Below are 26,179 nucleotides of genomic sequence, written 5' to 3'. Positions count from 1 at the left end.
AAAGGCTGTTGAACCTTTATAAAAAGACACCCTAGTACAAAAGTATTCTCCCTGTTTCTTTCCTTACTGCTCGTTTGGCTGTGGACGAGGGAGTTGCTGTGAACGTGTTTGCATGAGATGAAATATGTTGTTGCAGCTTCTGACAGGCAGGATGGTCCTGAGGGAGCAGCCGTGATGTGCCAGGCCAGTGTTAGCGGCGTGTAAATGTATAACAGTGTTTCTTTGTCGTGTGTGTACTCGAACCAAATTTGCAGGCACTCATTCCAGTAGAATGTAAAGCATCCTGTGTCTGACCACCTCTGGGTCCTCTGATGTAATCTTCTGGGAAGAGTACTTAAGGCTAAGCTGAGACACTGGAAAGATTTAATGTGGTCACACCAGTGCAAAGAAAAGAGGGGAAAAGAAGCAAACTCAGATATATAAGAGAAGGAATGGAACTTTTCTGATAGGTTGGATGTAGCGGGGCCACTAACCACATCTCCATTTAATGCCACAATACCCTTGAGGCATGATGTGGCATTAACACTGACTGGCCTGAGCGGTCTCAAAACGAGTAGTCACAGAGCTTTACAGAGATTACTCTTGGCGGCTCTGGTATTTAGTCAATGGTTTTATTGAATCTTTCTTGATTTTGTTACAAAATGTATTTTTTAATAGGGATTTACATTTATAATAATCCTAATGTATAAAAACAGTTTCTCTGACAGCTTATAGACACTTTATGGATATTTATTATAAATTCAAAGGATTGTGTTACTTTTACTCCTTCCCAAATACCTTTCTTATTTTTCCCCTTCCTTGCTTCTTGATTGGTTACTGAAAGCATAGCATAGCAGCATAGATCCTCATAGAGACAAATGCACGATGACAATTAAATCAATGTTTTGCTAGTGACAGTGTTGGCAAGAAGGTAAGCTAAGTTAGCTTTCTGCTGTGCTGGGGAGTCAACTTTAGCATTAAAGCTAATGTTAGCTAACCTTGGCATTAAAGCTAAAGTTGGCTAACCTTAGCATTAAAGCTAAAGTTGGCTAACCTTAGCATTAAAGCTAAGGTTAGCTAACATTAGCATGAAAAAAATTCAGTTTTGTGAAGGAAATTAAAAGCGACGCTCTAATTTGTGAAGAATACGTTGCTTCGTTTTTGAAATCGAAACTGTTATTCATCGGTAATGTTAGCTAATGCTGGGCATCTGCTAACTCTAACAAATTATAAATGATCTAAAAATACTGTCCTTCATTTCATAGATGGTATTTCAGAATCAGAATCAGAATCAGAATACTTTATTAATCCCTGGGGGAAATTATTTTTTGTTACAGTGCTCCATTATAAACCAACATTAAGACAAGACAGACAATACGCTAACTAAGAATAGTACAATATATACATATATATACATATATATACACTCATAAATAAATAAAATAGCTGGAAAAGAAACGTGTAGTTGTAGCAGTAACCAGTGTCTTAAGTGGATGCGTTGTCTTCCTTCTCTCACCCCAACCGGTCGCAGCAGATGGCCGCCCCTCCCTGAGCCTGGTTCTGCCGGAGGTTTCTTCCTGTTAAAAGGGAGTTTTTCCTTCCCACTGTCGCCAAAGTGCTTGCTCATAGGGGGTCATATGATTGTTGGGTTTTTCTCTGTATCTATGAAGCGCCTTGAGGCGACTTTTGTTGTGATTTGGCGCTATATAAATAAAATTGAATTGAATTGAATACAGGGAGATGGCCACAGGCAGGAAAGATTTCCTGTGTCGTTCAGTGGTGCTTTTCGGTAATCTCAGTCTCTCACTGAACGAGCTCCTGTGACTGACCAGCATGTCATGGAGTGGGTGGGAGGTGTTATCCAACATTGTCTTTATCTTGGACAGCATCCGCCTCTCCGACACCACCTTGAGGGAGTCCAGCTCCATCCCCACAACATTACTGGCCTTACGGATTAGTTTATTAAGTCTGTTGGCATCTGCGACCCTCAGCCTGCTCCCCCAGCATGCAACAGCATAGAGGATCGCACTGGCCACAACAGACTCATAGAAAATCCTGAGCATTTTCTGGCAGATGTTGAAGGACCTCAGTCACCTCAAAAAATAGAGACGACTCTGGCCCTTCCTGTAAAGTGCTGTGGTGTTTTTAGCCCAGTCCAGTTTATTGTCAATGTGTACTCCAAGGTATTTATAGTCCTCCACAATGTCAACACTGACCCCCTGGGTTGAAACAGGGGTCAAGTGTTTCCTGGTCTTCCTGAAGTCCACTATCAGTTCCTTGGTCTTTGCCACGTTGAGCTGCAAATGATTCTGCTCACACCACGTGACAAAGGAGTCGACCACAGCCCGGTACTCTGTCTCATCATCCCTGCTGATGCATCCAACCACCGCAGAGTCATCAGAAAACTTCTGAAGATGGAGGTCTCTGTGCAGTGGCTGAAGTCTGTGGTGTAGAGGGTGAAGAGGAAGGGGGAGAGGACAGTCCCCTGTGGTGCCCCTGTGTTGCTGATCATCTTGTCAGACACACACTGTGGGAGACGTACATATTGTGGTCTTCCTGTCAGGTAATCAACAATCCAGGACACCAGAGAAGCATCCACCTGCATCGCTGCTAACTTATCACCCAGGAGGGTCGGCCTGATGGTATTGAAAGCACTAGAAAAGTCAAAAAACATGACCCTCACAGTGCTCGCCGGCTGGTCCAGATGGGTGTAGACACGACTGAGCAGGTATATGATGGCGTCCTCAGTTCCAAGACGAGGCTGATAAGCGAACTGAAGGGGATCCAGGTGTGGTCTTACTATGGGTCGCAGCTGGTCCAGGATGAGCCTTTCAGGGTCTTCATGATGTGGGAGGTCAGTGCCACGGGCCTGTAATCCTGGGGGCCACTGGGACGTGGCGTCTTTGGTACAGGGACGAGGCATGATGTCTTCCACATCACTGGGACCCTCTGCAGACTCAGACTCAGCATAAACAGTTTATGAAAGACTCCACACAGCTGGGGGGCACAGGTCTTGAGGACGAGGGGACTCACTCCGTCTGGTCCAGCAGACTTGCCTGAGTGAAGTCTCCTCATTTGCATCTCAACCTGGTATTGAGTGAAGGTGATGGGTGGGGGAGGGGTGTCAGGACTCTCCCAGGAGGCAACAGCGCCATGTGAAGAGAGAGGCTGGCACAGTGGTGTGGCTCTGGGTTCCAGGCTGACTACAGGTGAGGTTGTGGGGGTGGGAGCAGACACTGTGGTGTCGAATCTATTGAAAAACAGATTCAACTCGTTAGCTCTATTCTCACCTCCCTCAGCTCCCCTGCTGTTGGTTGGCCTGAATCCAGTGATGGTCTTCATGCCCCTCCACACCTCTCTCATGCTGTTCTGCTGGAGTTTCCACTCCAGCTTCCTCCTGTAATTGTCCTTAGCCTCTCTGATCTTGTCCTTTAGTAACACCTGGACCTTCTTCACCTCCTCTTTATTGCCTTTATTGTCTTTATAGGCGCATGCGCATTTCATTTGCGAATCATGTTGCTCTGTTTGATAAAGATTGCTGGTCATGTGCTTTTTGAGCTGACTGAGATTATAAATGTATGTGATGTCATCTTGGGCCAATGTTTACCGTTTCTCGTGTGCTCTAGAACCCACTGAAGTGTTGTACAGGTTTGTTAGAGAGTGGGGTTGTAGTCCCGTTGTGGACGGAGCTGATGGTGTTTGCAGTAAGTGTCCTCGCTCCTGAAGTGTAGCCATAATTAAAGCTGATTCAGCACTTTCAAAGCTCCTTCACTCTTGGCTGTTTCTTTGTGCCTGTGACTGTTCTGCAGGGCGCAGAGCACTCACTGTGATGAAGCCAGTGATTATGCAGATTGTCTCTGCAGTGCTGAGGGAGAAATCGTTCTCTGTCCAGGTAATCAATCTCAGTCACTCATGTATGCACACTCTTCCAATCTTCCGTCTGTCTTTGGCCACTCGATCGCCCGTCCTTTAACTGGAGGCAGTTGTAATTATGAAAAGTGCCAATGTGTTAGATTTCCCCGTCGGACTGTGTTGGAAGGCTACCTCCCCATTAAAGCGATCTCAGTTTCTACCACAGCTTGTTTTGCTGAGCGTAGCCTTTGGTTGGTTTTTGGAAGAATCCCTGCCTTTCCCAGGTCACAGGGTTCCTCTGAACGAGGGAAAGAAGGAAATACTGCCGCGTTTTAAAAAAAGCTACGTACTGTGTGTTAGTGCTGCACATGAAGCCAGCCCTCAGCCAAGCCACTGCTAATGAAGTGTTGGTGACTGACTGATGGAAAGTGAAAGAGAGCTGGGCAGGACGTGGCTCGGTGCTGTGCTGCTATTTACATCAAACACATCTGCATATTTCCTAAAACTGTGAAATCTTTGAAATGGTGCAGTGCAGCCAACATTTCCTGAAGAGGATCAACATCATCAAGGCTTTGCTGAACAGTTTGCTATTTAACCCCAATATTTTTTTTGCATATGAAACCGGAGGAGTTGTACTTACATCTTATGCCATCAGCTTGTCCTCGGTCACGGTTTCCTTCCACATAAAGCTTTGCAAAAAAACACTTGCAGCAACAAAAACATAATATTCCAGAAACATGCTTTGCCGATCCGATCAGCTGTTCATAACACTTCCTACATTGGAATGGACGTCAGCGCGAACTATCGCATGTCCACCATTACCTGCCCGAAACCGGAAGTGATGTCATTTTCGCGGAAAATGTAGTTTTTAACCTTTGGGGCCTTATAAGCCTGTACTGGTGTTTTTAAAAGTCATGTTTGACTTCATGCTTTTCTGAATAGTTTCTGCAATGCTTAGAACTCAGATTGCGCTGCTGAAAATAGTTTATTTTGATGCACCTGCTGGTTTTTTGCAAATTTGCATTATAAGATTTATTTTTGTTTTTCCTGCAGTATATAAAAATTGGTGTATCTCAAAAATAAAACTATGAAGACACTCAAAATAAATTTCCTGGTGTTGGAAACTATTTTGTGCAACTTTTTTGTATTTAAAGTTTTGAGGGATAAACCTCTGAAATGTCTCTAAGTAGAAATATATGTAAAAAAACAAAAACAATTTTCAATTTCTAGTTTATTGCACTTTTTTTGCAATTTATGTAGTTACTATGGACTTAATGCATACATATTATTCAACTTTGGGCTATAACAGTTGTATTGATGTATAGCAACTTGAAATGCTCCCAAAAATGGAACTACAGCATGTAAAAATATAAAGTAAGCTCTGGCGGACTTGGCTCTATGGTGGGTCTTAAAGGGTTAAAGACGCCGTGAAAGAAGGTAGCTGACCAGCATCAACAGGTACAGCCCAAAATAACGGCCTCTAATTGTAACCAGGTGGAGTTCTGGTCCAATTTCCAGGTAAATGGGGCGCATCGTTACTGTGCTTTTCTTTAAACAAGTGCAAACCATGTTGTTCTGAACAGTCTCAGGGTTATGGTGATTTCTCTGAGCTCCGTGTGACGGTTTTCCACTTATCAATAATCAAGAGGAGATCGGAGAAACACCCTTCAAACATGACACTGCACGTTTTGGCCTCCAGAGGGCACACTGCAATGGCCGTGTTGGCAACGCATGTTTGGAACAGAGCAGGACAAATCGTAAATGAGGAAACATTTAACGACACGTAACAAAAGTTAGGGAATTTTGATGTTTGATATGTCTGATAAAATATCAGCTGATATACTGAAGATTTTTCAGTGACCTGCTTTGGTCCTAACAGCAGATATCAGTCCAGCTCTGTAATGATCTTATAATTATAAAAGCACAGTTGTCTTTTGTTACCTCCAGAGTTCAAACCCTAACCACACAGTTGAGTCTCATGTTGCTTATCGACCTCGATTAGCTGCCTGCTAGCTGCCCATGATGACTTTAAGAAACAAGAAATGTGTGCGCAGGTTTAATTGGGATTTTCTCTAAACTGCAGAAAACAACATTAATGCATTCGAACTTTTTCTGTTTCACCGTGAGGCAGAGCTGCTCCGTCTCGTTCACACTCAGAGCGTGTTGTTCTTGTTTGTCCTTCAGATGTAAGCTAGAACAGAAGAATCCTTTAATTGTCCCACAAGGGCAAATTTGGTTGTAACAGCAGCAAGAAAAACACATATACCTACATATACCATATGCCTCCCTCTTCCCGCTCCAATACACCCACCCACACAAGTAGGGCCTTGGGGTGCGGGTGTGTCACCAGGGTGCAGGGGAGGCATCCCCCCCCCTCTGGCCCCCTGTGCCTCAATTTTATTCCACAACTCAGACATCCACATTACTCACACTCTCATAACACATACATATAGGGCCTTGAGGGTGGGCACGTTAACGGCGTCCAGTGGACGGTCTGTGTATTCAACCCCACCTCTGGCGCCGGTGCCCACCTCTCAATTTTAAATCCATGTAGACATTGAGGGTTCTCGGGAGGGGCCGTGCTAACACCTGCTGCTCTCTGGCAGCAGCACAATGCTCTCCTGTGTTTTAAATGCACCTTAGAACAACACGCAGCAACACTACACATGAGCGAGAGGAGGGAGGTTTGAGGTCTTCATTCACCCCTGTTCTCTGCTGGCCATCGGGGCGGGGGGGCTGGGAGGAGGTGTTGGCCGTCCGATTGGGATCTGGGATGCGGGGCCTCCCTGCTGCTGCGGAGCCTCGGGCGGTCTGCTTGCCTCCACCCTGGGGGAAAGGGTAACATCTCCTGGGTCTAGGTGCCGTTTCCCCCTCCAGGGGCGAGGGTACCTGGACCTGGGGTAATAGAGTTTGTTTGGGGAGTGTGATTGTGTGTACAGTGTCCATGTATGTCTATCCCTACGTTGGGTGAGTGCTGAGTATTTGTATATGTGTGCATGAGGGTGGGAATGCATGTTTGTGTCTGTGTGTGCCTGTTTGTCTGTGTCTATATGTCAGGTTGGGTCTTAGACTCTACCTCTCTGGGGACTCCCAGGCCCTCCAAGGCCTGTCTCCCCTCACCACACTCCCTGCCAGTGACTGATGCCCTCAGGGGTCGGTGCGTTGGTGGTTCTTGGTGTCCGGGGCTGGGCGCTCAGGTATGTACCAGCTCACTCCCGGTGACTACTTGGTGGGGCCTGGTGCCTGTTGCTCGGTCAGGCCTCTTCCGGGGCGTGGGGGCCCTCGGGCCTCCGGCCTCTGGGCCTGCGGCTCGGTTCACTCTGGCACAGCTGGCTGCCGGCAGAGCCGGCGGGCACGCCACTGCAGCCCCCTCTGGCTTCTGCTCCGTGGCTAGTGGGTGACCCCTCATCTGGGGCTCTCCTCAGCTCTTCCCAGGAGGGTGGCACGGATGCCCCTCCGGTGGTCCTCCTTGGGCACTCGCACTCTGGGGCCTCTGGATGTCTGGAGCCTGGATCTCCTCCATGCCTGCTTCATGCCCTGGGGGACGGGGCTATGGCTCTCTACATCCTCTAGCAGACCATTACAAGGGGAAACCTTTTGAATACAAGCGCGCTGATCCACACAGGTGTGCACACGGGTGTTCACTGTTCATAGACACAAACGACACCTTTCTTGGCTGCTATTTCCAAGCACATTGTGCGCTGTAGGTCCTGCTTGCTACACAACAACATTCAATATTTAGTATTTACTGCTGTTTACACTTTGCTAGATTAACGTGATGGTGTTGTGTTTAGTATGTTGCTCTGTTTTTTTGCTTGTTTTCTCTTCGTTCTCTTTCTAAGTGCCCTCTCTCACTGTCCCTCTTCCCTTCTGTTTTTCTTTTCCTTCCTCTTTCTTTCTCCCTTTCCTATCCCTCAGTCATGTCTGTCCCGTCTGTAACAACTGAAAATAAAATAAAATAAATAATAACAACAAAGGTCGATCAAATGGACCAATACGGCAATGCCATGATGATCCATTTGGCAAAGTAAATCCATCGGGTCTCCTTGTTGGTCTTCAGACAACAATTCTGACGGCTAAAGGACCAAATGGGACAGGCAAAAAAAGAAAAACACATATACAAACAAACAGGACACAGAACAGAAACATACACAATTTTTTACATATTTACACCAAAAGCAGAGTACTGTACAGCAATTAAAATTAAATAAAATGAAATACAGATAAGAGGCAAACCCAGGTTGATAAAATAGTGCAGTTACAGCGCTGATGTAAACCTTTTGATTGTACAGCTAGTCAAAGGTGTTAAGTCTAATTGTTGAATGTTGTCATTGAACGTTGAATGTGTAAGTCTGAGTTCAATCTATAGGCTCAAGACATTCCTTTGTCTCTGACCACCTCTCCAGCCACTCTGTGCTGGGGGAGGTTTTATTGCAGATACATCCTATCTGGAAGATCTGTTTCTTATGATGTTGCTTCCTGCTTTTATGATCCTTTTGGTGAGCAGGAAGTCATGCATACACACACACACACACACACACACACACAGTGCCTTGTCTTAGAACCATTGGGGGGTTTTACGGTGGGAGGTGCTTGTGATGTGTATTGTAACAGTTTGTCAATAAATAGCTGCGAGGGAAGCTGCTCTTTGAAGGATTTTGGGCTGGACACAGGTTAGGAGCGTGAGCTCCAAGACCTGGTTCTTGACCAACGACTTCCCTCGCTAGCGGGTTGAAGATGTTCTGTTATGTCTTGTTTTCTTCATGATGAATAAGTCTCTAAACTAGCGGGGCTTGTGGAAACAGACCCAACAAAAGGGACCACCATCTTGGCTCAGAGGAAAGCTGATCACCAAAGAGTTTGACCTTCATCACCCCTCAGTTCATCTTCCCTGTCACCCCAGCTAAGCAGGACCTTTGAGCACAGATGACTGTGGAGTCGTCCTGGGCCACCTGGGGACATACAAGTTTTGTTCTTGGAAATATTTCTGTGTCATTAGCATAATTCATGGCTAACGCTTGAAGATGAAGCTGCTGTCAGAAGGAGACCCATCCTGAAGTCTTTCCCTCAGAGCCCTTCTCGTCTAAGTAACAGACTCGGTGGTTTTAGGAGTGCTTAATTCCTCTGCGTGGTCAGGGTTCGGCCTCTCTGCTGCCTCATTAATTGTCCCACCCTGTGCTGTGTTCAGTATGAGAAAGGCAGGTCTGTTAGCGGTGGAGATGAGATGGAAAGCATCAGTGTTCGGGTGGAGGCTGGCGTTTGAGAGCAGACAGTAGAGATAAGCTTGTGTCCTGCTTGCTCTTTCTGCTGAGTGATCCAAAGTTTGACGTTTCCCAGAGCAACATTTGTCGTTCCTTTTTATTGGCTTTGCAATGAACCTAAATTACCATTGGTTCCTGTAGCTGCCCAATGAAGTGCAGCACTTTGTCAGTGTCACCGTGTGGCTGCTCCATATGGAGCGTGATTTATCGCCCTGACTCATCGCCCTGACTCGCCCCAGCTCCTCTGCACTGAGTGGGATCCACGGCCCGTTTAGAGCATCTGTGTAAACCTCACCTGGGTGAATGCTTCTCGTGTCCCTGGATCATAAATCTGTACCTGTTTGGTGGAGGACCATCTGATGCTCCTCACAGCGGGAGCATCCCTCCGATGAGAAGCTGCACTGAAGTGCTGATTGGCACAGAGAGAGTTCTCGTCATGGACTTCACCGGCAGCGTTTCAGCAGATGGAGCGGTTTGGTAAATGTCACATCGCTTCTGCTTTGGGATTCAGGAATAAATGAGGACAAACTTCCCTTTAAAGGTCGTCGTCTCTTCATCCCTGGAAATGTCAGCGTGTTCGGGTTATTGTTAAATGAACAGATGTTTGTCACAGCAGGATTCTGACATGAAACGGAGACAAACACGCGTGGTTGGGAACACGTGTGTTTACTATGTCATGTATGTGAGTGTGGAAAACGCTCTGTTGGGACATAAAGAGCCAGAAACAGAAGACGGAGACATCACTGACCGGGACCAGACGGAGCGAGCACGTCTGTCCCATACCGGCTTCTCCCCTGTTAAATCCTCACACACGGAGTGTTGAGTTATCAGACCCCACTCGCCCTGACAGTAAAGACCAGCCCAGTAAAGCTTACCTGTTGTTCCCAGAGTACTTAATGGGAGGCAGTTCAGTTTTCAGGCCCCTCCTCTGTGGACCCAGCTTCCAGTTTGGATTCAGGAGACAGACACTATCTGAAGTGAGGAGGATTATTTCCATGAGTCTAATGTGAGCATCCACAGTGTAAACCAGTATAAATGAAGAACAATAAGGAAACCATAGATGTGCCTAAACTGGGAATCACTGGGTGAATGTGAAAGTTTCACAGGTCGATTATTAGCCACTCCTCTGATGGACGATGCTGTCATGTTTCTTATCCTGAGCACAGTCAGAGCTTCCAGTGCATTCAGCATGACAGCCCACTCCCACAGTGTGAGTGGGACAAGCCTGCCACTGTTTCTGAACACTCATCTATGAACTATGTTCTCTCTGTCGGGCTGATCCTGGGCAGCCTCTCACACACACACGCACACAGACACACACACACACGCACAGACACACGCACAGACACACAGACACACACACACAGACACACACACGCACAGACACACACACACACAGACACACAGACACACACACGCACAGACACACACACACACAGACACACACACACAGACACACACACGCACACAGACACACACGCACAGACACACACGCACACAGACACACATACACAGACACACATACACAGTCACACACACACAGACACACACACGCACAGCCACACACACACACAGACACACACGCACAGACACACACGCACAGACACACACGCACAGACACACACACGCACAGACACACACGCACAGACACACACGCACACAGACACACACACACACAGACACACACGCACAGACACACACGCACAGACACACAGACACACACGCACACAGACACAGACACACACGCACACAGACACAGACACACACACATAGACACACACGCACAGACACACACGCACAGACACACACACACAGACACACACGCACAGACACACACGCACACAGACACACACGCACACAGACACAGACACACATACACAGACACACACACGCACAGACACACACGCACACAGACACACGCACACAGACACACACACACAGACACACGCACACAGACACACGCACAGACACACACGCACACAGACACACGCACACAGACACACGCACACAGACACACACACACAGACACAACCCCGTTCAGCTATCTTAGTGAGGACCTTCATTGACATAATGCTTTCCCTAACCATAACCTAATTGTAACCCTGACACTAAAACCACATTTTGAGCCTCAAATGCCTTCAAATTTGTAGGACCGGGTTGTGTGTCCTCACAAGTGACTGTTGGTTCTCACAAGTATAGTAGAATGCAGATTTTGGTCCTCACAAAGATAGCTAGACAGGAACACACACACACACACACACACACACACACACACACACACACACACACACACACACACACACACACACACACAGTCAGTGCCAGCAGAGGTTAGTGCTGAGAGACCGAGGAGGAGAAACATGTCCTCTTGTCCATCACCCTCCAGCAGCCTCTGCATCACCGTGTCCATCACTGTGTCCCGTATGTCCACATGTCCACGGGACAGCCCCACACTGGTGTGATTTATTCACAGTCTGTGGCAGTTAGTGGTCTAATCTCACAGGCATGTGTGCAGCCTGCCCGGGTGTCGTCCATGACAAACCAGTGAGCTGTCCTTTACATCCTGTAAAGTTGGCTTCCTCTCAGCCTGAGCTGGGCGTGGATGTGTGGAGGTCTTCATAGCGCAGTGATGGCACTCAGAGTCCTGGACTGAAATCACGCAAAGATGGAGCTAGAAGTACAACTGCAGCCTTAACAGAACTTGTTCTGGACATGAACTGGTGACCATTAGAATTCAAATCCAGTGAAATCATTTTCCAAAACGTGCTGAGGTAAAAGTCTCCTGATGGGCAGTGAGGCTCGCTTTGAACAGGAATGTGGTTTTTGGAGTTTAGACTAACAGTGACGCCATGTTTCATGGACCAACTGTTATAGCTGATTACAAACACCAAACCCTGACAGCTATAAAAGATTAAATCCACTCTGCACATCTGCTTTCCTAATGTCAACTTCACAGTAAGAAAAAGAAGTTGAATATCAGTTTTCCTGTATAAAACGGGCCTTTGTGGCATGACGATACCCTTTAACACAACAGCTTCACTTATGTTTGAGTCAGTGAAATTGTGTCACCCTACGTGTTACTGATATTTTTGCTTATTTGATCACAGTGGTTAAAAACATTCGATTACAATCGTAGTGATTTGTCTTTCAGGAAAAGAGCATTCAAACTGGAATCACATATTTCGGGTATTTTTGTCTGCTGTGTGCTGAGCTAGCTAAGATGCTAAAACACTTTGTCACTAACAGGTTGTCGTTCTGAGATTACGTGCTACTAGAGCTGCACAGTTTATCAAATTTGAATCTTAATCACAATTTTGTATTTTAACAGTTAAATAAGCTGTTTGAGTGACAGTTAAATGAAAGCCGTGCTATTAAAAACACAAAGTCAGAGTAAATCTCACACTGTCAGACGTAGGGATGGGTATCGTTTAGGTTTTATCTGATACCGGTGCCAAACCGGTACTTTTGAAACGGTGCCGGTGCTTAAACGGTGCTCAAACCGGTGCTTAAAGAATGGAGAACACAAAATTGGTCCAAAAACCTCTCATGTTCAGCTGTTTTTTTTGTAAAAAGATAACAATGTTAGCCTTTTCTGCAGCTATAGGGGATTTATGGTATCACTCTTGGCTGGAAGCAGTGCTTAAACAATGGAAAAAACAAACTTTGTCCAAAAACCTCTCATGTTTAACTGTTTTCCACTTTTTCTTTGGTCATTTTAGCCTTTTTGGCCAGGGTGAAGGGAGTATCTGCCATCAAACAAGAAGACAGCCGCATGTAGCTATGATGGTGTTTGCTAGTTCACCTTACATGCATTAATGTAATAACGTGGTTAGCCTACTCAACGTAAATTACACACGAACAACATTAAGCTACTCACGCAGAGAAGAACGGCTGCTGCTGCATCATCATCCTCATCATTTCTGCTACACTGGCAGGGCTAGGGGCCAGGACTCTCCTCTTCGGGTTTTTGGGGGATGTTGCTAACTCCGGGTCCGATAACAGGCACCACACCCGCAGTAGATGTGCTCGGTGTGAGGTCTCGCAGCAAGCTATCAAATACGGCGCATTTCTCGGCTTTTAAAAAAAAACGCTATGCGTTGCCAGGTGTTTCATCGGATTTGAGGTGTTACCTCCTTTGACAGTATCACAGTATCAGCTTAAAGCACTTGTTGCAGGCTGCTGAGTTTGCATCTTTTGCTGTGAAGTACAGCCAGACTTTTGACCGCTTTGCTTTGGGCGTTTTTAATCTGTAGCTCTGCTCTAAAAGAACGTACGTACCTGGACCCGCCTACTATCCTCGGAAACGTAAAATGATTGGCTAGAATCTAAAGTGTATCACAGCTCAAGAAAAAAAATGCACTGAAATAAAGCACCGAAATGTGCGCTGCTTTTCGGTCTGGTTACTACCGTTTATGTCAGAACCGGTGCCATGATACCGGTACCCATCCCTAGTCAGACGTACATAAGCAGCAGGCGAGGAGCTTACACCCTAAAGTGAGAATCATCCTTAATAACTGCACAACTAATTCAGCTGGCTCACACCACAAACTGCAGTGAGACTAATGCATTAAGGCCAAGAACAACAAAGCAGTGGCTGCTAATGTGAATCATCCAGCATGAACTCAGACATAAACCTGACTCTGTAGTGCGTATCTCACAAAGACACACTGTAATCACTAATGCGGCCACATTCCATTTAGCCACAGATGTTTGCCCATGAAACACAGGGAGTAAGAAAGGCCTCATGATGACGGTAAACCTACTACACAAAAGATATGTTATCACCTCCAAAGTGGCCAAACCAGCAAAATGTGGCAGTGGGACAAACAGAGGTCTGTGACAGCCGTCGAGTCCACTGCTATTAGTTCTATTCACATCTGACATAAAGGTGAAACACTTCAATATTCATTTCTAAAGATAAATCAGCACATTGAAACTGAATAAAGCTGAAACTGGTGCCCTGTTGGTTTCAGTAAGTGTTGATTTAGCCAAGGCTCGGAAAATGCTAATACCTTATGTTTTCTAGCTTAGATATTTTCCATGTCCAATCCAATAGCTAACCACCAAAGTACAGCACGCTAGCACATATTTAATACTGATTAAATTCTAATAGCAGGACTGTATAAGCAGTAAGTATGTTAAAGAAATGTTGTTATTGCAGCTAGCTGTTAGCCTCAGTCGTCACTGTTGTTCCAATCTCTCAACACAGAACTGCTGCGTGAAAACGAGGCTGCGTGCCGCGGAGGCATCACCAAACCCTTGTAGGCTCAGAGTGAGTGATGACTGTGTCACCACAGTGTCAGATACATGCCTCTTCAAGCTACATTGTTTTAACCAGGAGCTTCCTAAATGCCTAAGTTGATGTTCACCAGGGAGATCATGTTCGTGCAAGTCAGAGGAAGGGGTGTGATTCAGTGAAAGTGGACAGAATCCAGAGGACACAGCAGGGAGGCAGAAAAGTCGGATAAGCGCTGAAGTTGTGAAGCGCGTGAAGGCATGGAGGCTCAGCCGACGTGGCTCTGCAGGCCGCACCAGCAGCGTACCGACGGCTGCTTTTAAATGTCCTTTTCAGCGAGTTCTTGTGTTTCCTCGTTCGTGACTAGACTGAGGGTGCACTCATTATCCTGCAAATACTGAACTGTGGAAAATGCCAAAACTATGCAGAGGACGGTGTTGTAACACTGGTGGAAACAGAGACGGGTGGCGGAAATAAATACTAATGTGAATCAGCACAGTTCTGCTCTTGGACTGCTAATGCAGGCATTTTATAGCACTAATATAAATATCATTATTAGCATTTAGCATCAACACGTTATTTATACAGGAATCATTTTTATTACAGGGACGATGCTTTCTATGTTTTTACATTGAAATTTAGTGTGTAAACGATTAGTCAGAGTATAACTGGTACTATTCATGCTGCAGTAGTTAAAGAGGGATCTTCTGCCAAACAGCAACCTCCTGCAGTTCCTTTAATGGCCACTAGAGGCTGGTCCATAACCAGCAGCTAACAAAGCTTGCTGCGTTAGCTGCTAGCTTAGCACTCCACCTTGCCATTCAAATGTGGCTGCTTCTGACGTTACAGTATTATTTCATGTAAAACATGAATGTTGACTTGACCACAGCATATACATCTATGCTTCTGCCATGTTCGAGTGGCTTACAGCCAGACTTTAATAGTTGTTACCAGCCTATGACATGCAAACGAATGAGAAAAAGAAGTAAATGTATTCTAAGGCTGTAGCTGAAGGTTGGTGGTTCGATCCCCGTCTGCTCTAGTCTACATGCCAAATATCTTGGACAAGATGCTAACCCCAAGTTCCTCTGCGATGCCTCCATCAGAGTATGAATATTAGATAGAAGCACTTGCATAGACAGTGCTCAGTTGTAGAAGCGTGCTGTGTAAGAAGCAGTCCATGCACCGTTCTACACAGGTTGTTGTTTTTTGCAGTGGCATTGACCCCTCTGTGCTAAGCTCATGTTAGCAGCAGTCTGCACCTGTTTTCCATCAGGCCTCACCCACGGCTCAGGATGTAATCAGGTGTTTTTCCCCAGGCTGTCAGCGTGTGTGTGTCTCCATAATAAAAGGCCAATCTGGCTCTGTCGTCCATCACAGCAGCATTTCCTGTCTTTACCTCAGGCCTCACAACAACAGGCAGGGGTCTTATCTCCGGCTGGCCTGGAAGACCTTTCCCTCGTGATGTCAGCAGGACATAATGATGCCGTATTGAGAAAATCATAAACGTGCGACTGCTGATCTGTTATCGGGCTCATGGCACATGAAGGAGCTGAATGAGTTCTGTGAATGATGTGCTCTGATGTTCAAACCAGATGGTAGGTGGATGTGATTGATATCACCACACAGAGCTGGGGAGTGTGTGGCGCTGGTTCCATCTGAGCGAAACGCTCGTTATGAGGCTCACCTGCAATGAGCAGACACATTCACCCAAACACAGGACTGCTCTGAGTTTGGTGGACAAAGTCAAACAACCATTACTGCACATTTTTACTTTGACAATGGAAATCTGTGTAAATGCATTAGACAGGCACCTGTTAGTCCTGAGCCACCTGGGAGCAGCAGAGTTCAGCAGGACTAGTGTTCGTTCAGTCTTTTCTAACACAGCACTTCACACATTAACTTGTGCAACAAGTGCCTCCTGGAAAAGAGTCCATTTGGTGATGGATGTCCTTTATAAGGCAGGACGCGGACCCCAGCCCGTTAGCTTGTAGCGTGTTGCAGCTAGAATATAGCTGCTCAGGGCGATGGATGTGAATTTTGTGAAGTTTTCTTTATAGAATTATTCTGACCAGACTTTGTTTATCGTGGATCTGCTGAAACGGCATTTTATCATCTTATCTCTTTAATTGGACGTAGCTCCTGCAGAAACAGGATGTCAGGCAGAGGCAGATCAGATTGTTCTGCTGTGTAAACCGATGTGACGAGAACTCAGACGTTTTGAAGTTGGGAACTATTTAGATATATTTTGAATCTTTGTAGTTCCGATGTGCCTTCCTGCTTCCCAGAAAGCAGAGAAACCGTCCTGACAGTTTGTACAGATGTGTCTCCTGAACTTGGACACGTCTCAGATCTTTTCTGTACTTTGTTTTCTGCAGTCTTTCTCATCCAGCTATATCAGGTTTAAGTGTCATCAGTGGTCCGTTTGCACCATGACAGAGGACGGTGTGCCCTCTGCCCTGTGTGGATGATGGTTGAGTCAGCACAGCGTCTGTGAGCTCGTTCCTGATGCTGTCAGAACGACTCGGACGCCTCGTGTTCACCTTACTTACGTCTGTGTTGGCGATTCGAGCGGTCGTGTGCGCTCTGTGCTCGGACTGGATGCTGCTGTGAGACACATCAGCAGTTTCTCAGGGATAGTTTGTGTTTCCAGTCTCTGTGAGCGTTACGATGCTGCTCACGTCTGTATGTGAAATATTAGGAATGAGTCGGGCTGTGGTGGAAAGTAACAGCATGTTTATTAGTACACACACAGATATGCTTACTGTTTGTACTACTTTGTTCCTGTACTTCACTGCATGTCAAAGGAAAATATATTTGAGGAAAATGTTGTTTACTTTTTAAATTTAGATGATGAAAGATTTTCATTTTTAAAACTTTCATATATTCATTAAATATAACACGTTGTGTTTGTGCAGCTCGTTGTCACGTTTCATTTTGTCAGTTATGTTCTGAGCATTCTGCTGAAGTAATCCGAGTACATCAGTAAAATGTTGCTATTATTCATTTTTAATGAACTGGTTTTTATGCTCTACTCTGAGCCCCTCCCGGATGGCCGAACTTCTCACCCTATCTCTAAGGGAGAGGCCAGCCGCCCTTCGGAGGAAGCCCATTTCTGCCGCTTGTATCCGCGATCTCGTTCTTTCGGTCACTACCCACAGCTCGTGGCCATAGGTGAGGGTAGGGACGTAGATCGACTGGTAAATTGAGAGCTTCGCTTTTACTTCGCTGCTGCTCCACATCGAAAGCCAGCTGAGGTGGTTCGGGCATCTGACAAGGATGCCTCCTGGGCGCCTCCTAGGTGAGGTATTCCGGGCATGTCCCACCGGGAGGAGGCCCCGGGGCAGACCCAGGACACGCTGGAGAGATTATATCTCTCGGCTGGCCTGGGAACGCCTTGGTGTTCCCCCGGATAAGCTGGAGGAGGTGGCTGGGGAGAGGGAGGTCTGGGCCTCTCTGCTTAGGCTGCTGCCCCCGCGACCCGGCCTTGGATAAAGTGGATGAAGATGGATGGATGATGGATGGTTTTTATGTTACCTAAGGAATTTGACATTTTAGCCTAGCTTAGCATAAAGACTGTAAATGTGGAATAAAACTATCTTGGCTCTTCCTAAATGGTTAGCAGTCCACTTCATTCCTGTAATGTTTACGTCTTATTTATTTAATCTGTACAGGAAACAGTCAGAAACTAAAAGTTGTTGGTTAGTGTGGGGAAGTGAGTATTTCTGCTAATGAATTGCTAAGCTAGCTCTTTATAGTCTTTAAATGAAGTTTTGGTACTTGTTTTTGAGCATCATGTTAGCACACACATTAAAGCCTTAGTGCCATCTACTGAATGACAGTGATGCCTTTGTTCACAAGCAAACAGCAAACTCGTTGCTTTTTTTGCTAACATAGACATAGATGTCCCGGTCGCACTAAGCATGTGTGGCTGTGCTGAGCTTTTTCCTCTCAAAGCTGGACCAGGAGTTCTTTATTAGCAGTTTATACATCAGAAACTGTTCAATAAACGACATTTTTGGAGAGTTTTCAGAGATATTGCAGACAAACATTGGTTGTGATTCTCGACCTGCATGGCGGGTGACGTGGGGATGGGCATTTCGGGCAAAAATACTTTACAGTATTCAATGATAACAATGATAACGGTTCTCCAAAGGTTCCCACCCCTGTAGCCCCACCTGCTCTAAAACAACTGCACATAATTGTGGCACACCTGTGACCTGCTAGCTTCCCGTGGCAGAGCTACAGGGTACAGGGATGTGATGACTAAGCACAGGTGAAAATGAAATGTATGTGCTTCTGTTCCAGGCTGTATGCTGTGTTTTGGCCAATCAGCCTTCTTTCGCTTCAACCACCCTGAGGAAGCCTTCAGGATGAAGAGTATGATGCCCCGAGGAGGAAGTGTCTCTGCTGGGGACTACAGACTCTGTGCAGGTACTGTGCCGTTATTGTGGGGTTTCCACATGCATACGTAGTATATCCTGTCTGTTATTACTCGGAGCACTGACTCCACACCTCGCAAACACAAATCACTTTGAAAAGCTCAGCACTGGCACTTTGTCCAGGAAACAGAAAGACCTCGTTTCCCCCGTAAGAAATCTCGTTTTCAGCTCGGCCTGCACGGATGAAAGGAGCAGACGGTAAAAAGGCGGGTGCTGGAGGTGGAGAGGTGTAGTTTACAGGTGGCTGCTTGTACAGCAGTAAACTCCACACAAGGGTGGAACAAGTGGAGCAGCAGAAGTGGGACGCCAATTTTTCTTTGTGTGTTTGTTGGCTCTTTGAACGTCAGCTGCTCTCAGTTACTTTGGTTGGTGTTTCATTAAAAAGACATTTTATATTTGCATTAAAGAGAGTCATAGATTGGTCAGAGTTCTGTTTGCAGCTCTGTTATCAGACCCTCGTTGTCACTTGGAGGGGTCTGTTGGAGCCCAGAGCCTGAGCAGGGCCCAGCTGGGACCGAGTTCACACCATGCATGTTTCATCTCATTCCTCTGCGTCTCCAGGCAAAGTGTGTGTGTGTGTGTGTCCACAGCTGTAAGTGTACCTTCTCTTGGCAAGCTATACTTCCAGGGATCTGTCACAGCATCTCGTCCCCCCGTCCTCCCCCACTGTTGACACGGCGTGCCACCAGGGGATAAGTATAGCACACAGGCACGCTGCCTGCTCTGGACTTCCTGATCCACTAATGAAAGCCTTCCGTTGTTTAGAAACGTACCAATTACGCATTCCTGAGTTGCGTTCAGATGAAGATTGCTTATACCACTCCCATGATAAACGCAGCATGTCCGCCGTGTCAGCTTGAAAAGACTTGAAAGTGGCACATGTTATCTTTGTGTGTGAACTAGTGTGTGTCAGCTGTGAGCCAGTGTCAGTTTGTAGCATCCACTGAGTGTGGTTAGGCTGAATCTCTGCGATGTACAGATGCAGTTTGTGCTCTAGGATCAACAAACTGTAGTCACTTCCTGTCTTTACGATACCTCGGAGCATCTCTCCAGATTCATGGTGCAGGTAGAGTCAGTGCAGGTGTGAAGGCTGGACAGAGCGCTGATAGACTGAAGCAGCACACATGGATGTCACGTTCCATCAAGTACATAACGTGTATAAACTGTACACAAAAGATGGAGACAGTTTGTGGGTCTGAAATGTGAAGCTGCTGTATGAGTATGAAACCTGCACTCTTTGTAATGACTCACAGACCTACTTGATTTGTGACTTGAGTAAACGGGTAAAGATTCTATTAGAGTAAAATAAAAATGGCCTGTATTTGTACAGCGCTTTACTCGTCCCTAAGGACCCCAAAGAGCTTTACACAACCAGTCATCCACACATTCACACACTGGTGATGGCAGCTACAGTGTAGCCACAGCCACCCTGGGGCGCACTGACAGAGGCGAGGCTGCCGGACGCTGACGCCACCGGGCCCTCTGACCACCACCAGTAGGCAATGGGTGAAGTGTCTTGCCCAAGGACACAACGACCGAGACTGTCGGAGCCGGGGCTCGAACCGGCAACCTTCCGATTACAAATAGAGGATCAATGAGGTCATGGTGACCTTGTGATTGACATGCCGCCGGCCCATCAGTCTGCAGCTTCCCTTCGTTTCACAGTCAGCGCTGCTCGTTGCCATTTCCTCGTCACAAACTGCTGCAAAACGCCGAGATGGTCAGTGTGAAAATGCTAACAATGGGTGATCCTGCTTCTGTCTTTAGTATACAGTCTGTTTTCCATACACACGTGAATGATGGAAAAATTACTGATCGAAATCTCTGAGTCTGCTTTAAATCAGTTCTGGCCCTGCTGGTCCAGAGGACTTCTGATCTCCCTAACGGGACCATGCTGCCACACATACATGGTAACACTGGAATGAGTCCTGCAGACACGGGACGTTTGGTGTTGTCAGCAGCCTGGTGGCGCTGGTTGGGATATTAGTTGTTTATGGCCTACTTCTGTGAATCCTAAAACTTGCATCACTTTGTAACGATTGTCTTGCAAAATCAAATCTCATGCAATTCTCCAGAGTCGTGTGCACTTTGCACCACTCTGTCAGGCCGCCCTCCATTTCCTTAGCTGTTTATCAGGTTTGGAGGGGGGTTGGAGCCTGTCCCACGTGGCGCTGGCGGAGAGGACATGTCATCAGTTTCTGTGCAAGACAGAGAGACAGACAGCCACACACTGTCACATCCTCCACTGAAGACCAGCAAAGAGTCACAAATTGCAGCGGCGTCCGTCGCATTTACCTGTCTCGTTTAGTTTCTGCAAGCTTTGCTGGATTTTCATCCAGCCGGCACTTCCTGTATCTCAGTGCGAGGCCAGCAGACAGCTTTGTGGTTCCTTAAAGTGGCTGATGGCTGGGGTTACAGTATCCTTTTCAGAGGCTATTTATAAAGCTCCCAGTTCCAGTGTGCTGTCTCCCATCTCTGCGCCCTCCCTGCCTGGGTTTCCCCTCTGGTCCCTGTTCCCCAGCCTTCTGTATTCTTCCCAGTGAAAGGCCTTTATCTCCCAGTGACTTGGCTGCTGGACAGCTCTGAGGACAAGGCTGAAGGCTGGGGATGCAGTTGTGGTTTTAGATTGGCACTGCTGCATGCTGAATCTCTTTTTTTCACTATTATGAAATGAAAGCAAGTGCTTATTAATAAAGCACTATTAGGACGTCAAACTGGGGATCTTTTTGCCATTTAACAGGGTAACCGCCACATATTTCCTGCCCCTGTTTTCCATTTCCAAACCCACATTTCCATCCCAGAAGAACCTCTCTCATTTTCCTTTAAATATTTCACCATGCTCGATCAGTGTGAGTGTTTTTATGTGGAAAGATATTCAGACAGACGGTGGATGCACAGGAATATTTGTCATTTCTGACTTTTGTCCCAAAGTTGATCTTTTTGAGGTTCGTCGTGTTTGGGTAAACTAATAAGCTGCATCGCTCTCTCACTGCCATCCCTGGTTTTAATGTGGACACGGGCCGTTTTAATACTTTCTCCTCGGTCGCATCTAAACTGCATTATTGACACAGAGAACAGTGACGAACAATAAAATGTGCTGCCGTGACAGACTGCTCGCAAATCTCGCAGTGGTTCACATCACTGCGGGCAGGAAAAGCTTCGTTAAGTAAACCACGACACGCTCAGTCATACAAATGTACCTTCAAAATAAAATAAATGCCTGTCACCAGGAGTTCGGAGCGATTTGTTTTTCGTAACTGGGTTTAATTGTAAAACTGCTCTTCTAAGGTATTTTATGGACTTTCATATTCAGTTAAAATCGGCCTTAATAGTGAAAATGTTCTCAACAGTGGCACGTTCCCTTGACGCTAATAGAGCTTTACTTTGAAAGTCAAGACCGGAAATGCCGCGTTACTGTTCGCGTAACCTGACGCCAGCGGTTCGGCGGTCCGCAGCGGTACCCAGCACCCCGGCTGAACTGTCAGCGCGGCGTTGAAGCTCCGTGTCTCTTCGCTGTGTGTGGAGCCAGACACGGCGGGGCTCTGTCACAGCCGCCCTGTCAGCGCTGTCCGGAGGACGTGGCCTCATGTGTGGGTCATATAACAGGTGAACCGCACTGAAACTGACCGGGGCGCAGTTTTATTCCTTCATGTGAGTAACCCTAGCTCTCCGCGCCTGAGAAAAGTGATGCCAAGCGGTCACACGCCAAACTCCATTAACAATACGTCGATTTTTCATTCGTGTACTTATCTAAGAAGGTGTGCACGTCTTAGAGCAGCGGTACACACTCGAACCAATCACTGTGACTTTGCATCTTTATTCGGATCACATCACATTAATAAACACGACTGTGTGATTTCCTCTAAAGACATCTGATCTTCTTTGCTAACAGCATGATACGGCGTTCTTGTCAGGGGGAGAAATGGGTAATGGCAGATGAACCAAGCGTGTGTTTGTTAGCTAGCGCTCCCATATGATGGAATTGGTGCCGAAAAGCAGAGGATGTTCCGTGTGATAAAATATCATGCCGTCATGTTGAAGCCAGCGCTCGTCTTTACCCGCGAACACGCCGGCGTAAATTGCCAGTTTTTAAATGAAGTTTGTCGCGATGCACTCGAGGCGATGGTCTGTATGCCATGACATCATTGCACGGGCTTTCCCTCAGCAAACGGCCGCCTTTATCCCGTATTGTGTGTTCCTCACATCAGGATCCGTGACGGTCGATGTGACACTGGCATTGTTACTTCACTGCCGTGTTATTTACACGCAGATGCGTTCATATTCAGTTGTGGTGAGGCTGTCACGTGGGCAGAGCTTGGCGTTATTAGAGAAAAAGCAGGCATAGCTGCCGTGGTGTCAGCTGAGCAGGCACAGCTAATGCATTATTTGTGAAGCTTCTGTATTTTAAAGCACTTGCACTGATGGGATTTGCCTCTGTGACACAAAACTGACTCTTTTATTTGCTTCTCAGACACGACAGCTGTTTTATTACCTCTCTGTGTTTGCACTGATGACGCTACGTTACAATAATCCTCATTTAAAATAACAAGTCACTGTGAACAGATTTCATTTAAGGTGAATAAAAACTGTGGAGTGTTCCCTGCCTCAGAGCCACGTGGCTGTGTGTTTCTGGTGTTATAATCTACTGTGCTCACATTGGAGGAAGATGATTAAGATGAGATTACCTGGCCTGTGTCCTACGTTTGCTTTCGGGCCATACAGTAATTGGGTTATGTAGGCACATTTTCTCCTATCCAGTGCCGTCTGTGTGTCCTTCCTTCCTTTTCCCCCCTCACCACTAATCCCTTCTCTGGCCTTGTACTTACCTGTCTTCCACAGTAGGCTGGATAATTGACGTTGAATGCATCTTAAATAACAGGTTCGAATTCAGCAGTTTGTGAAGCTCTCTGGGGAGGTGAGGAAGTCTGGCAGTACATGTTTTAAATAGTTTCATTTCAGTGTGGCTGTGAAGCGTTAGGAGGGGCTAAGGCTCGTAGGATGTTTTCGGCACAGTAAGGAACGCTGTGACACAACCTCACAGGAATAATGGAAAGTTATCAGGGTTAAAGATGGGCTCTTAAAGGAAGGCAGTGTCACTGCACTTCTTCTGTTGTTCAGGGGAAAGAGATCATCCAACAGTGTTACTCTCATAGTCATTGAAGGTAGTTGTATTAAAAAGCTCTGGTGAGGGATAACTCTCGTTACCCACAGAGGCTTTTTATACTAAAGCTGGTTGGACCGCCCAGAACAAAGATGTTTAGAGTTGTTATGCATCCAACACAGTGACGGGACTGAATGTCCAGCAGGAAACCAATCACAATCTTTCATATTAGTTTGGAGCTTCATTTCTTCCCGTGTCGTCGCTCCGTGCTATCAGGTCGGTGCCGGTCGGAGAGCCGAGTGACATCAAGGATCTAGTGTGGATCTCCCGAGTCATCTCACTGCCACAGGTTACAGCAGTCCTTGTAAAACCCGCTGAGCTCGAGGGCAAAGCTAACCAGAACCTGAAGCCTGTAGAGAGCTGTATGTTTTTTCCTGTTGTCGGTGTATACACACAAATGAGAGCGTGCGTTTGTTTTTCCTGCCTTGCACTAAAAAAAACAAAACATTGTGCGATGCTAACTGATGGCGATTTGCAATGTCATAGTCAGCCTTTGAAGGACCCTCATCACTGCTGCTTTGCTGTTTAAGTCGTGCCACGATGCAGTGTATTCTGAACAGTCTGTTTTTGCTGCTGTTGTTAGAATTATGAAAATGCCGTCGCTGCCCCACTGCAAATGTTTTCTTTGTATGATATCTAATGAGTCGGGGCATGTGGTGGAACTGGGTGAGTTATTGAGGTGCAGCGTATCGTTGACTCTGTTTGAATACCTGTCTGATGCCCGTTTTATTCTCTCTGCTTTCCCTGTAGACACAGAGAGCTTGGTCAATGGGAATCACCAGCCCAGTCCAGCCCAGTGTCCCCCAGCTCCTGGAGAGAAAGTCCAATCCGAGCACAGCGCTATCGTCAGCTCTATTGAGAGGGACCTCCAGGAGATCATGGATTCTCTAGTCATGGATGACCCTCAGCCTTCTTCATCGGACGCCATGAAGCCTCCCGGAGGCCAGTCCGCAGCTCACTCTCCTCTGTCACCCATGGTCAACGGAGGGGGCCGGTATCTGTTATCGCCTCCTACCAGCCCAGGGGCCATGTCTGTGGGGTCCAGCTATGAGAACACATCGCCTCCTTTTTCCCCACTGTCCTCCCCCTCAGCAGCCAGCAGTGGAAGCTTTACCAGTCCATCTCCTAGTGGAGGACCCCAGGACCAGAGTTCTTCTCTGCCGCCAGTGCCTGTACGCTCCTCTAGCTACAACTTCACCGCCCAGCCTCCGCCGGTACCCCAGCCACGGACCATACTGCCTAACTTCAGCAGCAGTGGGGTGAGCCAAAAGGTTCAGGAAAGCCCCAGGTTGCCGCGAAAGGTCTTAACGGAGGCTCCTCCAAGCCCCAAGCCAAGCCACACAGGACTGGGCCAAGATGGGTCTGAGAGCCCTCGGCAGACCCCCCTTCTGTCCTCCAGTGAATCTCTTAGCGGTAGAAACGCTGTGCCAAGTAGCCCCAGGCTCACACCCAAGTTTCCGACCTGTTCATCCCCATCGCCCTCCAGCCCCAGGACCAAGACTACCACAGTGCTCCAAGAAAGACCTGCCAGCCCCTTCAGAGAGCACGCCCCTCTGGCCGATCGCTCTCTTACTTCCAGCCCCTCCAGGCAGCTTTCTCAACCCACCAGAGCGTTCCAGCCTCCCCTGGACCCCATCGTCCACATAATCCAAGGATCACCTCTCCAGCAGCATCCGCGCTCGTTGCAGCCCCCGGAAAGCCCTCGCTTGGCCCGGAGGAACGTGGAGGTGAACGGGGGCGGTGGCGCAGGCAGCAGTATGAGAGAGTTGCCACCTTTAAGCCCCTCCTTGGCTCGCAGAGGGGTTCCAGTTCTCCCAGGGGCACTTCCGGGCACGGTGAACCCACTGAGGACTCTGGACAGCCCCTCAAATCTGGGCAAGGTTGTTCCAGAGAGCCCCAGACTTCGGCGCAAGTCAGAGGAGCAGACTTGCAGCAGAGGCATCCGAGCTCGCAGCCCATCACCTACCTCGTTGTTGACGGAGGGCAGCGTCGGGGGTGCAGGGGTACGGAAAGCGAGCTTTGGGAATTCCTTGTCGCCTGCTTACAGTCTGGGCTCGTTGCCGGGTTCCTCTCCTGTAGCCAGCCCAAGGACCCACAGAAAGATGTCTGCAGGGAGACCGCACCCCGGTATGAGGGAGAGGAAGAACAGCATCACAGAGATCAGCGACAACGAGGACGATCTGCTGGAGTACCACCGACGACAGAGAGAGGAGAGGCTCCGCGAGCAGGAGATGGAGAGGCTGGTGAG

General features: G+C 47.3%; 1 protein-coding gene across 10 annotated transcripts in view; it reads left to right on the top strand.

Annotated features, from left to right (window-relative positions):
- phldb1b (pleckstrin homology-like domain, family B, member 1b) overlaps positions 1-26,179 on the top strand; it is a 136,820-nt gene that overhangs the window by 50,870 nt on the left and 59,771 nt on the right. For 8 of the 10 annotated variants that reach the window (XM_084949855.1, XM_084949857.1, XM_084949859.1 and 5 more), the window contains 2 exons: positions 18,637-18,762; positions 24,682-26,174. In XM_084949855.1, coding sequence (XP_084805981.1) covers positions 18,637-18,762; positions 24,682-26,174 — 1,619 coding nt within the window. Of the gene's footprint in view, positions 1-18,636; positions 18,763-22,182; positions 22,422-24,681; positions 26,175-26,179 lie in introns of those variants that run through there. The other 2 variants (XM_084949864.1, XM_084949862.1) reach the window with 2 other exon arrangements.

This window comes from Perissodus microlepis, chromosome 14 (assembly GCF_051167445.1).
Source record: "Perissodus microlepis isolate ML-2025 ecotype Zambia chromosome 14, ASM5116744v1, whole genome shotgun sequence".
NCBI classification, from domain to species: domain Eukaryota; kingdom Metazoa; phylum Chordata; class Actinopteri; order Cichliformes; family Cichlidae; genus Perissodus; species Perissodus microlepis.
The sequence above is the reverse complement of the archived record's forward strand: the minus strand, read 5'-3'. Positions and strand labels throughout refer to the sequence as shown.